The sequence below is a fragment of the Magallana gigas genome, chromosome 3, assembly GCF_963853765.1.
Source record: "Magallana gigas chromosome 3, xbMagGiga1.1, whole genome shotgun sequence".
NCBI lineage: Eukaryota > Metazoa > Mollusca > Bivalvia > Ostreida > Ostreidae > Magallana > Magallana gigas.
Genome location: NC_088855.1, coordinates 22,033,138 through 22,048,337, shown reverse-complemented (window position 1 = coordinate 22,048,337; position 15,200 = coordinate 22,033,138). Strand labels below are relative to the sequence as shown.

Here is a 15,200-nt window from a genome sequence, read left to right as displayed (position 1 = left end):
AAATTGTACAAAATTTAACCGTAACGTCAGGCGTATTGATACGTTTTTGACGTTAATCTTACTATGACGTAGACAACATTCTTTATACGATATAAAGTAATTTTTTAGCCAATCAGAGAGCATGTTACAACCAGAATTAAATTATACACAGATAAATCAAGAGATTTTTTAATAAAGGATGAGTGAAAAAAAAATCGGTGTATCAAGCCAAGTGCACACAAGTTTATGTTTGGTACAAACAACATGTGTTACAGTTTTTCTACACTGATGAACTTTTCAATTTCGACGCCCAATTTGTTAAATACAATTCAATCATCCAGTATCAGCACGTTTTTTTACTTCTGTAAATTCCAGATAGACCCCAGGTGAGGTACAAATTTTAAAATCGAAATTAAAACCGAATTTCCCTGCAAAGGAGATACGGAGTTTTCTATCAGAAGCACATTTAGTCAAACTTATAAAAAAACATTTCTTCATCCTGTTTGCGGTTGCTTCATACAATAAATGGCAATGTTGAAAAATCATAAATCTTAATCAAAATCTAGGATTTCTACATGTTTCAAACACATTGGGTTTATTTGACTTGAACATTACAAATAAACTGAACAATTGATTAATGAAAAAAATGTGCTTTATATGTGGATGAACGTTTCCTTTATTTCATTTTGGGAAGGGGGTGGGTTAAACTATTTATTTTCAGAACGTTAAGGGAGAAGCTAACAGGAACTAAACTACTTAGTTATTGATTACTGAATATTCCATGAAATATCATTCAAGTTCATGTTTTGACAAAATTTATCTTAAATTTGTATACTTGCAGAAATTTTATGTCCAGCATTTCAGAATTTTGAAAATGGCGTCGCAACACATGCCACTCTGCCAATTGCAGGAGCGTCTGGTGTTCCTGTACATAGTATTGTTTATTTTACATGCATTGGGGGATTTCGTTTATCCTCGGACGTGATTCTTACGTGTCTATACAACAGAAGTTGGTCTGAATCTCCCCCTGTCTGTTTACGTGCGCATTGAACGGAGTTTTATATACTTTTTACCCTTTTTTTAATAGTACTTTTTCTCATAGCAGATGAAATAGTTCACGTAACAAAAAAATGAAAGTGTGCATTTATAATATCATTAATCCAATAAATAAATCATTAATTTTAGACTTTGAAATCACATTAATTGAGCATTCGATATTGTTGATTTGAAAAATCTGATATATACTTATATATACATGTACAACTATATATACATGTCTTTATGGTCTCCATTTTTTTGTTGTTGCTCTTTTTATTTAAAACGCAAATCGTTTCTTTAGAATTTTAAAACAATATATTTTTAGAAACATCAGAAATGCTTTTCAAAGTATCATAGCAATAAAAATCAATGTCTTTTAACCAGAAATCCTTTGCACAAATGAGACCAATCCTGTAAATGGAAGAATTGAAGAAATGAACAACAGTGTGAATGGAAGCTTACTCTACAGTTGTGATGATGGCTTCGAAGCTACATCTGGAAATCTGAGTCGTGAATGTACGCTGAATGGTACCTGGAGTGGAGAACCGCCAGTTTGTGCGGGTATTTGTTAACAGTAAATCAACTTTTATTTGCGTGCGAAGTTTGTAAGGTCCGTGGTGGGTTTTTTCCCGTTGTTAATATATCCCACATAGTTACAATATATAATAGCAGCAAACATGTTTTATTATCATGGACAAGTTGCTGTCCTTTAAAAAAGGACTACAATACGTGGACCATTTGCATGTGTTTCCAACGAAAACGTGAAAGCCTTAAGATTATCAGAGATTCCATCGACTCTAGCCCTTTGCTTTTAACCACTAAACTTGTACGTGTTTTACGTATACATGTATGTATAGCCCTGACTTTTTATCTCAGAATTTAAAGGGTTCATACTTCTCAAATAATTATGATCTATCTATGAATGAAATGTGCATGTATAGTATCAGGCATTCGGTGAATTCTACTATTTGCGCACACATTACGATTAGCACTACTTTGTTAACTATGCAGTGACAGCTTTGTGTAAATTAAAAATTTCATATGTTGATGCATTCTTCTTGAGATTTAAACTTTTATACAGTGACATAATTATTCAATCATACTTAAATGCTTAAGAAAATTTAATCGGGAAGTTCTCAAGCCTCGCCTACTATAAACGTAAAGTTAAGCTACATGTGTATTCGGAAAACAATAAAACATTGCAAGTTATGCTATTTGATGCATGTTGTAGTTTCGGCAAAACATTAACTTATTTCATAATTCTGATAGTTCATATCACATGCCAATCATATTTTTTAAAAAAGGAATACCTTGTTCTGTACATAGACATATAACTTCGTTATATGTCTATGTTCTGTACTGTTTACCGACTTTACAATTACAACGCCTTTGAACTTATGTGTGCATATGGCACGGAATCCCGATCCCGATTCAGATAAACGTGTGCTAACCTGGTGCCCTGAGCTACTTATTACGCACAGGAACCAGGCTAGCTCATGCGCAGGCTGAATTTTTCCCATAGCATCCGGTTTAACCTCGCTTATAAATTTTCTGCGTGGACCTCAAGGTCCACGCAATAACGCGAAAATGGGCGCAAAAAAATTGTTTACAGTTTTGTAAGCCGTCATTTTATATTGACAAATTTGATTTGTAGTTATTTTAATTGCTTGATTTATGGTATTTTGTTGAAAAGCAAAAGAATGATTGATCTAATATGCAAAGTGCTAAAAGACGATTACTGTATACTTAAATAGATAAAATTTATTTCAGAAAAGTAAACAAATATTTGATTATAAAAGTCTATACTATGAACAAATTTAAGTTTAGAATAACATGTATCAGTCATTTATTGCATGAATTGGATTAGTTTTATGTGTACGTAAGACCCCATAAAAACATTTTTTGTTTATTTATAGTAAATCGCATCGCGACGATTCTCGTTTTTACAGAAATTCTATCGCATATCATAAAATCCAATTTTTTTTATCTGCAACGTCCTTTCCAAATTTAATATTGTTTTTACAGTTTGCAGCGAAAAAATCCGATTTAAATAAATTTTTTTGGCATTAAAATCATTCACTTATCATGGTTATTTTTGAGATGTTTTATTTAATTTTACAACAGTGATTACCTGTCCAGCGTTAACTTTACCTGACAATGTTGGAATTATTGTTCACCCACCAAGCTCCAATGGAAATCAAATTCTCTCCTCCATCGGAACCGTAACTCAACAAACCTACTACACTGGCAGTGAAGCTATCTACTCATGTGACCCAGGTTACAATCACTCTGGGGGCGATTTGACTCGCAACTGTCTACGTAATGGTACATGGAGTGGAGATCCTGTCATGTGTAATGGTAAAATCTTTAAAGACAAGAATGGAACCCCCCGCACCCCCCAACCCCCCCCCCCCCCCCCCCCCAAAAAAAAACCCGACGTTTTCTTGCCAACTCTGAGAGGTTTTAATTATTTGGTTATTGGACATTAAACTAGGTTCACTGGTATTCCCTTTCCCCCTCATTGATTTTCAACCGTTTTACAACGTACAAACATGTACAAGTAGCTTTATGGAGTTGAAAGCCCATCGGTCAACAAGGTTGAAGGAAATATACAGTATTCAACTCAACCTTGACTAGAACAGATGTAATCCAATATCCATAATCATTAAACAAACATTTTAATTTAAAATAGATCATGGAGAATATTGTCAGATGACGGGACAATATGTTTTCAAAATGTTAAATTTGTAATTTATCTGATTATAACAACATTACTGTGTTTTCTTATTTTTGGTATGCCTAAAAAAATGAATAAAGAAAAGAAATATATTCAATCTAGGTAAATGAGATTATCATGTTCATAAATTTAGTATTAAAGTGACAGGCACGTAGCATCGTTTTTGAAAGTGGGGGGGGGGGGGGGGGGGGCAGACTCATCCAAAAAATCTTGACAAGCAAAAAAAAAAAAAAAGAAGAAGGGAAATTTTAAGTTTCCCAGAATCTTCAAAATCCTATTCCGTGGGGGTGGGGGGGGGAGGGGGGGGGGGGGGCTGACGTACTATATAACTTCAATTTCACTCCTCATTTCCTTATTTTCATATCAATTTTTTACATACTCCCAAAAAAGTGGGGGGGGCCAACTCCCTGATAATTCAATTTTTTATATGTAAATTTTTAAAAATGTGTTGCTGCGAAAAAAAGGGGGGGGCAGGCCCCCCTGGCCCCCCTGATGCTACGTGCCTGAGTGACATTATTATTTGAACCATATGCCTAGTACATTCACAAATACGTTTAGTAGAATTACTTTTAGAAAAAATCGAAGAAAATACGAGAGTATAGTCACAGCCTGTCCAACAAACCAAATAATTCATTCACCATTTGACATTGCAGAAATCTTTTGTGAACCGCTGACAGCAATGTCTATCTTTGTCTTGTCAACACGAGTTTCAAACTCCACAGGGATTTCAGTAAACACTACTGCCACTTTTTCCTGTAACCAAGGATTTCGAATAAATGGTTCTAGTTCCCTTCTTTGTCAAATAGATGGAACATGGAACGGGACACAGCCAAATTGTCTGGGTACGCTTCAGTTAGCCTTATTGTATATAATTAATATTGTGAAAGAGAATTGGATATATTATACTTTTTGACATATTTTATAATTAATTAGTACCGGTACACCTGCAATATGACTATGATTTCTGAAAACTTTTTTTAAGATATAAAAAATATGTCAGAAAGGACAATAAATGTTCATATGTTCGAAATTTAAGAAGAATATCATGATAAGAGGTTCAATTTTAAAAATAAAAAGTAATGAATGATTTAGAAATATGCGGTTTGAATTATGACACGACTATATTGTATGATTATTGTAAATAGAGAAATAGAGTTTAACGAGTTTAAATTTCGCTTGATATCATTCCTACACGGTCAATTTCTATACTTAAAAAGTAAGACATTTTGCCAATAAACTACATGTACGAAACTCCTGCACCAGAGTAACTGCTTATATCCGTCGTATTTCAACACGTGTGATATGATTTTCGTAAGCTATCATCGAATTTTACCTGATAAATGATTATTGAGAAATAAATTAAAAACCTTCTTCCATTTTCGATAAACCAGCCCGAAATAGCAAAAATTAGAGTATGGTGATAGACACAGATCCAAGTCAGTAACAGTTTGCATCAAAATATGTGCTTGCAGTGAAATAATATTGAATAATTGCTAAAAGAGTGAGTATATTAACTGTGAACTTATTTAGGGTGTACATAGAAATGAAGATTTGACAAATGTTGAATAAATGAAATGAATTAATTCGTTTCTTGAATGATGCGCGATTTTACTTTTGATGGATAGACGCTTGTGGAGCACGACCTCTGGGGTAAAAAGAGCGTAGAACTTTTCAGAACGGGGTTATCACCAACGCAGGTTGACAGGACGACGTCATGGCGGAAAGTGAAGGGCGCGTTTAACCATTGGGCAGATACTTTATATCTGACAACTTTGGTTTAAAATATGCAAATAGATATGCAACACGACGGGTTGGATAAATAAATGCTGTTTGCATAAAACGGAGAAGTTGAATAGTCTTTTATCGAAATTCTAATTTGGAACAGTGACAAAAATTATTGTGAAATTTGACCTATAAAACAAAATTAAGATTACCACGCACCAAGTACGAACTCACTGATTTGAAATTGAAAAAAAATTACTTTTTTTTCCAGACAGCTGCAACGAAAAGAATTAAGTCCACGTAAAATGTATATATCATCTATTTCAGTTTATATTTTTCATCTCTGCCCACTCCTCTATATATTCTAGCCATGCTGTTTTTATTTCAATTTTTAAAAGTATGTTCAGAAAGCAATTAGGAAAATATTTAACACAGTGTGTACAAAAATAAACAAGACATTTAGTTCTACATATTAAGTATTGTATCATTTTATTGTGTAAAGTGTTAATTCCCGCGCTTGCGCGGGATAATTATTCAAATATTTTAAAAAGTGCTGCATGATTGATTTACCAAATGACCGTGGATATAAGAATTGAATTCTATCATCAATATTTAAAACAATGTTTGAATAGACTGAAGACAAAACGATCCCCAGACCAGATATAGTGAAATTGTTTTGCGTTTTGCATATTTGAAATCAATGCATGGCAAATGGCTAACAAAAGAATAAGTGATATAAAAATGTCAAAATCATATTATATCCTATCAGTATATAGTCCAGATATTAAAAGATTGTTCTCTGTGTTGTATAATTTATATAAATTTCTTAGCGTTGAATGACTTACATGTACAGTAAAACTCGTATAGTACGAACACGAATATTGCGAATTTACGGATATAGCGAAGTCATCTTGGATCCCCAGCTATGTAAATTTAATGAATTTCTTATACGGTTATAACGAATTACGGATATAACGAAGTAATTTCTTAGGTCCCAGTGACTTCGTTATAACCGAGTTTTGCTGTACCAACAAGTGATGGATACTTAGTTATGATGGAATGTTTTGGGTAAATGCTTAATACAGCTACACTCGAATAACTTAAGAAAGATCAAACCGACTTGAAAACATAATTTGTGAATTGTGTTTTTCTTAATAACATGCCCATTATGACCTATATGTTACATATATCAAACTGCTATATCCGTTTATGAACTCGATGTGGCGCCAAATCAATTAAAATGCTAGCGGATAATTGTTTTTAAAGCTATGAAAATGGTAAAGAAAAATTGCTAAAACTGAAAAGAGTGAATGATGGTAAATAGAAAATTACGTCATTAACTAATGAAAACACTTTGATCGGTCTATATTTTTCGGGCGAGCTAATATTTCAATTATTGACTTTTCGTTAATATAGAGTTATAAAGTGAGAATATACTCCTGAATATAACAATATTATACATATTCATTAGAACATTATGCTCATTATACATTATGACATTATATATTACATTATTGGCTAAATGATTTTGAAAGATAGACAATATATATATTAGGATTAGCGAAGTTTAGTAAATTGACCGTAACTTACGTTCATTAACATAGCAGATTATATTGCAATGTACTTCGTAAATTATATAGTAGTATGTCATTTCCATGTTCAGTTAAATAAGCTCCGTCTTTTCTGTATAAGCCATGAGAATTCCAAGCAATTTCTTTACAATATGGTTTAGATGTTTGGTTGATCAATAGGTATTTTGTTTAAAAAAAAAAGAAATAGTGATCTATATGTAATATCTTATAGAATCTTAGATTATACTTTTAATACCTAATAGAAACTTATTGTACACTTAAATTGATAGTAACACTGTGCCGGATAATTATGCCAGTGCCAAGGTGGCATTTTTGCACCTGCTTAAGATGCAGTTTCGAAACAAATCCATATATAACAAATGTTAGTCCGTTGTCTAGAAACTATATAACAATTTTCGTTTTTAGTGTGTTTCACCTGACAGGTGAGACATCTACCTTCAAAAATTAATATCCCATAGGAAAATGATAATTCATATAGGGGAAATGATTCTACAGGAAATATGAACAATCCTATAAGATTTTCTAAAAATCCTAGAGGAGTTTTATTTCCTATAGGAGAATGGTATTTCCTGTAGGAATTTGATTCAGACAGGTTTCCTATAAGAAATTAATTTCTCCGATCGGATTTTACTAAATCCTGCCGGATTTGAAATTCCTGTAGGAAGTTCTTGTATTCCGAAAGGAAATATCAAACTTCCTGTAGGAATACTGTTTTTCCCATGGGAAATATTATTTTCTTGTAGGAATTCATTTTTGAAAAGTAAATATCTCACATGGCAGGAGAGATACACTGTTAACAAAGTTGGTTGTAAACTCTATAAGCAATGGTCTATCATATGGCATATTTCAATAGTTCGATATCTGCAGCTTAAACGTTTGCAAAAATGCCACCTTGGCATTGTTAAATTATCCGGTGTTAAGAAGAATAATGACCCACATAGAATAATGCCCGGGGTCATTTTTCGACTTAGAATAATGACCCCCCCCCCCCGCTGTAGAATAATTGGATTTTTTTAAAAGAAAAATGACATACCTAAAAAAATGACCCCTGCCGTACACATGAATGGAAATGATTGCGTTCATGAGAAAAGGGTGGTTATGGCATTTTTGCACATTTGGAGATTTTTACAGAATTGAATAAATCACATTTCAAAGTTGTCAAAACGGAAATTTTATGGCTAAAACCCACTTCAAAGTTTAAGCTTTCTCCGTTTTAATGTATCCGATCCATATTAGGACCAAATTTTTCCAACCTTGAAAATTCATCATGGATTTAATACTTTGATATTCATTTAAAGCATTTAAGAGTAGAAATAGATTTACTGAGAGAAATTTTCAAAAATATTATTAACTAAGCAGTAATTAATTAATAAAGATTGCATTAAAATCTATCGAGACAAGCACATTTTTTAAAATAAAAAAGTAATTACTAGGAGTATTAAAAAATGCTTTAGTGGAAAGCTGTATTTTATCAATAGGAATACAAAAACTATTGAAAATAAATTTTAAACCGTGTAGATTTTTTTTAGAATTAATTTTTATAGAATAAAAGCAAAGGGGGACAACTCTTCAAAAAAAGAAAAAGGTCATTAATTAGGACACATCCCACACTTACATATTGATACTTAAATAGGAACATTATGTTCAAGTATACTGAGTGTTAAGCCCATAAATATCTGATATGCACCCAGATTCATTATGGATCGGATACCTTAAGTTAAGTATTTCAAGAGGAAAAAAATGTGACGTCAATTTAATCACATCCAACATCAAAACAATTTTAATACATAAAAGAGACCGTGACTTTGAAACCGCAATAAATGTAAACTACAATACTATGTAGTTTTTCTTAGATTATGGACTCATTTTTAGGTTGCTACGGGGTTAAAATGACAAATATCAAGTGATATTGATCGAAGCGATATAGACTGAACTTTTGAGGTCGATATCACTTTTCTGTGTCTTCGGCCGATAACACTTATAGTCACATATTTATTGTACAAAGGTGTCTATAATAGCTATTAAATCGCCCTATTAGACAACTATATTTAAAATAATTAATAAATGTAGTACACTAGCTAAACTCGGATGACCAGATTTCCTCAGCTCTTTGGGTAATCATCCAAGGCAGACGATTAAAGTCATTTAGAGGGTAAAGACTAACTGTCCATGGACAGAATGTCAAATAATTTTTAACAATCAATGAGAATTACAAAAATTATTGTTTCATGTGAGTCAGTTACGCACTAATGTGTCTTAATAGCATGTACATTATAGAACCCGTGTAACTTGTACTATGCTATAACAATAGCTGAATCACACGGTACTATATAGAGTACATAAATAAATTATTGAATATTTATTAATTAAAAAATACATATATGATTAAATGCCAGATTCACTTATATAGCTGATAAATGGTCCTCGATTATCTTTATTTGGTACTAGAAAAAGTACAAAGTCTTCTATGATTATAACTTGAAAAAAAGGAAGTGATATAAAGAAGCAAACATTTAAACTTTATCTAATTTGGTATACATAATGAATTATTCTGGTAGAGTACCAGTATCGGTTAGGACTTCATTACTCACGCATTATTCATTGTTATCATGATACATTTTGGGAAGTTTTTAGCGATCATAAGTTATAATTAAATTTTGTGTTATGATATTTTTCTAATTAAGAGCAAAATGTAACATTGCAAAATATTAGGAAAATGAATGAAAGGATGTTTTCTTATTTCTTGAAATCTAAAGCGCTTGAATTTACAATATTAAAATTTAAATATGAAATTGTCGTCATTCTTTTCCGGTTCCGGTTCAATATTTACTGATTCGTTTTGGTTGATGTAATTATGTTAAATGTCATTTAAATTCAAGTCATGATGACAGGGTGAGCCTGTGTTATCCATCCCACTGAATGTCGTGAATGATAACTGGAATGTCAAGCAATGTTAGGGGTGACTAATTAGCACAGCTACGTTTGATTGCCTGTAAACATCTACATGTAATATATAAGATATCAGTTTAAAACTGTTACTAGTTCGTGAAAATTAATCAACATGAACCACAATCGATGAAGGATGATGATTTCAACGAACGAAGTCCATTCCATTTAAATCAAAAGGATGCAGAGAATTGCAATGAATTATTTCTAAATTTTTACATAATTTCATGTAGTATGTACTTTTCCGTGAAATCATTTAAATTTTTGCAGGAGGTTGCAATTAACAAATCTCAGAAGTTTAAGTGAAACATAATATTTTTGGCATAAAATATTCATTTCATAATGTTCCATTCCGTGTAATTTATTCCAAATTGTTGCAGGGAGTTGCAATAAAAGAGTTCTCTGAATTTTAAGCAGAACAAAAATGTGTTTTCTGTATAAAATATTCATTTTATAATGTAACATTCCGTGTAAATCAATCAAAATTAGTATAGGAAATGACACTAAAAGAGTTATCTGAATTTTGAGGAAAACAAAGTATTTTTTTTCTGTATAAAATATGCATTTAAAATGTGCCATCCTATGTTGATCAATCGAAATTGATGCTGGAAATTGCAATAAAATAATTCCCTAAACTGTAAGTGAAACGAAAATGTGTTTTCTTTATGAAAAATTAATTTTAATTGCACCAGTCCGTGTAAATGAATCAAAATGATCACATATGATGCAGATGACTGTAATGAAAAAATTCTCGGAATTTTAAATCATTAAAAAAAATATTTCTAGTATATTGGAAGACTGTATGCGATTTGGATAAAAACAGAATTCCAGACATTGATCATTTCACATGTTTTCTTTCGATTTTGTGATTCCTTACATAAATATGAAATCTTAATATTAAAGCAATTTAAAATCAGTGTTGCATTTTCATACAGCGTAGACTTTACAGTTTGAACGAAGTCAAATTCAATAAAGTCAATTTTATACGTAAAAAATACCATCGGCAACTTATGAATAAATATTTGCTAAGGAAATTAAATACATGTATAAGATTGAAAATCTTCATTTTACCAATTATGATGCATTTTCATATGATATAATATTTCAATTACAAACTACATGTAGTACATTTTTTTTTATTCAAAACATCTTCCTCTTTACCAAAATGAATTTGTACATAACTTATTACAGCATAACACAATCATAGAAGGTTTATCAACTTCGAGCTCATTGCTAGGCCTGGAAGTTTTAAAATATGTTCTTTGTGAATATGGGCAAAATAATTAGTTTCCATATCAGGGGTTTGACATAATCTAAAAATAGCAATCCACAGTTTGTCCACACAAAACTAAATATAGTATTGTGTAGTTTCGTAGAATGATACCCTATAGTCAGGATATTTTGGTTCAAAACTTTAGGAATTTACACACTTTATGGATTTTCTGGCTACTGAACCTTTTGAATTTATATATATAAACCTCCAAACAAATGAACCGACGAAGTTTTGAACTTTTGGATAATTGGACATTCAGGATAATAAACCTTCAGACTATAACTACGTATACTGGACCGTGACTGTTACAACACACTTTGAAAAAATAACAAACTTCGAAAAAAATGTTCATAGTGCGTTAATTTGGGGACCAAGTCAACGAACTTTAAAAAAAAATTCAAAGTGCGTCGATATTAACGCACTTTGAAAAAAATATGTTCAGGGTCTAGTCAAAATAATTGATACTTTTATATACAATAAATGATTGTTTTAACCTTGTTTAACTCAATGTGATGTATTTAAATAAGAACCCATTATATTCTCAGTTAGCTTGATAAACAGTTTCTCGATTAGAAATTTTCTCATTTCTCATAAGACAATATTGGCAATTTACACATAAGAACTATTCGTGAGACTTGAATTATCCAAATATGGCATTAACTGCATGTCTTTGCAACTGCATTTTCCTTTTTTAAGTACGTAGCAAGTTTTACTTCATATCTGGTATATTTGGGCTATGTCAGAACGAATATGATTGATATATATTGATAACAGAGATCAATGTTTAACATATTTCAACTGGTTAATTCCATGTGCTTTAAACAAACATGATGTAAAAAAAGGATACGTTAGTTACGTTTATCAAAGACAATATGATTATTTAAAAGATTCGTGCGAGAGAAAAAACCCACAGCCTAATGCATAATTTTAGGTTATAATAATTTAAAAATGTTTGTTAATGTATTTTTTTTTTTATATTGAAGTGATTTGATTAGAATATGAAAAGAGGTTTTATATTGAAACACTTACAGATTCTTTAATATATATAACATTGGAGAAATTATTGTTTGGCCAGCTCGTTTTTTCAATATCACTGTACTTAACTTACAACAAAGCGTATTTCTTTTTCCGATGTTTAACGTTTATTTAAAGTTGCTGAATATCATATGTTTTGGAATAAAAAGAGTGGTAAGGGACTTTTTTTCTGTAATCAATTAAAAGATACACTGCAAAATTGACCTGTATCTTTGGTTAACCCTATCCCCATCCCCGTTCTCAAAGACGGTAAATGAGATTCACTAGTGTTAACAAAACATCATACTATCAACAAATTAAAAATTCAATTCCAAAATTTGTGATCGATACATATCTTTTCAAAGTGCGTTAACAGTTTCGATACTGAAAAATTTTGATGTACCTTCAAAACGCACTTTATTTTTTTTTTCAAAGTGCGATGATTTGGTCCCAAATTTAACGTACTTTGAATTTTTTTTTTTTTCAAAATGTGCAATTTTTTCAAAGTGCGTTGCCACATAAAGCTTACATGGACACAAATGATTGTTAACAGTTACATATAGATCTCTTCTCTCTCCGACATATGGCAGGGAAATGGCGCTGCATTAGTGTAGAAATCTGCTGAACTGTACTTGTTACTTTAACATGAATAGTACTCTAGAGCGTTTTCTATAGCTTTATCATTTAAAAAAGATTTTTGATTTACAAAATATGTGCACAGCTTTCTGGACTATATTTTATCGGGACTTCACATTTGTAAACGTAACATATAGCCCAGGTCTACAAGAGTGCGTAAAGAAATCTGCACGTGTTGCATGACCATTTCGTAACTTCAAAAAGGAAAGAAAAGAACAACACATTCATACACAATAAATAATGAACATTCTCTCTCAGAGGAAATTCTGTCATACTTAACGAACAATAATCATGAAAGTAATATAACTGTTGTAATAATATGAGCAATATTAATTGGTGAAAAAATTGCCAATCGAAGAATGACATATATTTTCGTGAAAAAGACTAAGGAGGCAGGTAGCTTAGGAAAATGAATTCTTCTTATTTACATTTTCCGGAGAAAGGTTATATTTTTTGAAAATATCATTTTACGTTAATTTTGTTTTCGTTTACGTATTACATACACATCGATATTCTAAACATTTGTTTAATGTGTATTAGATGATCCGTCATAAAACTTTATTTTTTCAAAGCAATTGTGTAAAGAGAACCTGACTGAAACAATATATATTAAATAGATTTTAAACAAAAAAATTATTTCTAAAATAGTTGATGAGGCAAAAAGGCATTTACATGTAGTTCTTATTAAAGATTTTATTCTTTACGTAAGCAAATTTTTAATAGCAATTTTATGTAAAATTAAATATAACTGCATCTGTGATCACTGTGTAGGAACGGACTGAAATATAGTGTATTATCTTAGACAGAGTTCTTATGAAGGCTAGGTGGTCAACCATTTAACCATCACATCTTCTTAAACTTAAATTTTAGCTTTAAAATTAATCAGTTTCCTATGTCTTTTTCATAGAAGATTTAAATAGCCTAGAAAAGGCCATAACCATTTAGCCCTTTAATATTTCGATTTAATTAAGGTTCCTCGAAACACAAATGTTTTGTTTGATGGATATACAAAGACTCTTTTTTGAAATATGAGTTACAAAACAGAGACCAATATTGGCTTTTATGTACGGTCATTTCATGCATATATTTTTCAATTTTTTGCTTTGTTAGGGAATGCAATTTCAATGATATGCAATGAGATTTTAATACAATGCTATGATATTTGAATGCTATGAGAAATTGAAATACGATATTCTATGAGATTTGAACAAAACGCCCCGGTATGCAGAATTGTTCCAAATATTTTAATGTAAAAAAATAATAAGGCAATGTTTACCAATAATATGCATTATTCTACCTCAAAAAATGAACCCCAGTCATTATTCTACGGGGGACATTATTCTGTTTTACAACCGCACAGTGTTATAGAATCAATATTAGAAAAGTAAACGAATTAAAAATTTGATTAATAAAGTCTTAACTATAAACAAATTTAAATTTGGATTAGGAATGATATGTATCAATTATTTTTTGCATGAACTGGATTGGTTGTGTGTGTATGTTAGATCACACAAAATAATTTTTTTGTTTGTAAATGGTAAATCGGATCGCAAAGATTTCCGTTTTTACAGATGTCTTATTATACATATAATGGGTTCCAATTTTTTTTATCTGCACCCTCTTTTTCATATATTTTGATATTATTGGTGTATTTTTACAGTTTGCAGTGAAAAATTACTATTTAATTAAAAGTTTTTGCGTTAAAATTACTCAATAATCATGGTTATTTTTGAGATGTTTTACCTAATCTTACAACAGTGATTACCTGTCCAGCGTTGACTTTACCGGACAATGTTGGAATTGCTGTTTACCCACCAAGCTCCAATGGAAGTGAACCTTTCTCCACCAACGGAACCGGAACTCAACAAACCTACTACACTGGTAGTGAAGCCATCTACTCCTGTGTTCCGGGTTTCAACCATTCTGGGGGCGATTTGACCCGCACCTGTTTAAGTAATGGTACATGGAGTGGAGATCCTGCCATATGTGATGGTAAATTCTTAAAAGACAAAAAAAATCCAAATATACCCAACTTGTTCTTGCCAACTCTAAGAGTTTTCAATCATTTGATTATTGGAAATTAAACAAGGTTCACTGGTACTTAATCAAAGTACGGAAGTACTGATGGGAATTGATTTTATGGATTATATTTTGGTTTAGAATCAATGATATGTAATTTCGAATGCCAAATAGTTTTTAAGTTGTATTAGAATTACGCATGTTTTATTTCTAACACCGGTGTGAATTTTGGGGGTTTTCAGTC

The 15,200-nt window shown here is 31.3% G+C and overlaps 1 protein-coding gene across 1 annotated transcript in view; it reads left to right on the top strand.

Moving 5' to 3' along the window:
* Positions 1 to 15,200, top strand: part of LOC105337775 (complement receptor type 2) — a 34,612-nt gene that overhangs the window by 13,531 nt on the left and 5,881 nt on the right. The window contains exons 10-13 of the mRNA XM_066078946.1: positions 1,402 to 1,578; positions 3,142 to 3,375; positions 4,408 to 4,596; positions 14,696 to 14,929. Of these exons, the coding sequence (XP_065935018.1) occupies positions 1,402 to 1,578; positions 3,142 to 3,375; positions 4,408 to 4,596; positions 14,696 to 14,929 (834 nt within the window). The remainder of the gene's footprint in view (positions 1 to 1,401; positions 1,579 to 3,141; positions 3,376 to 4,407; positions 4,597 to 14,695; positions 14,930 to 15,200) is intronic.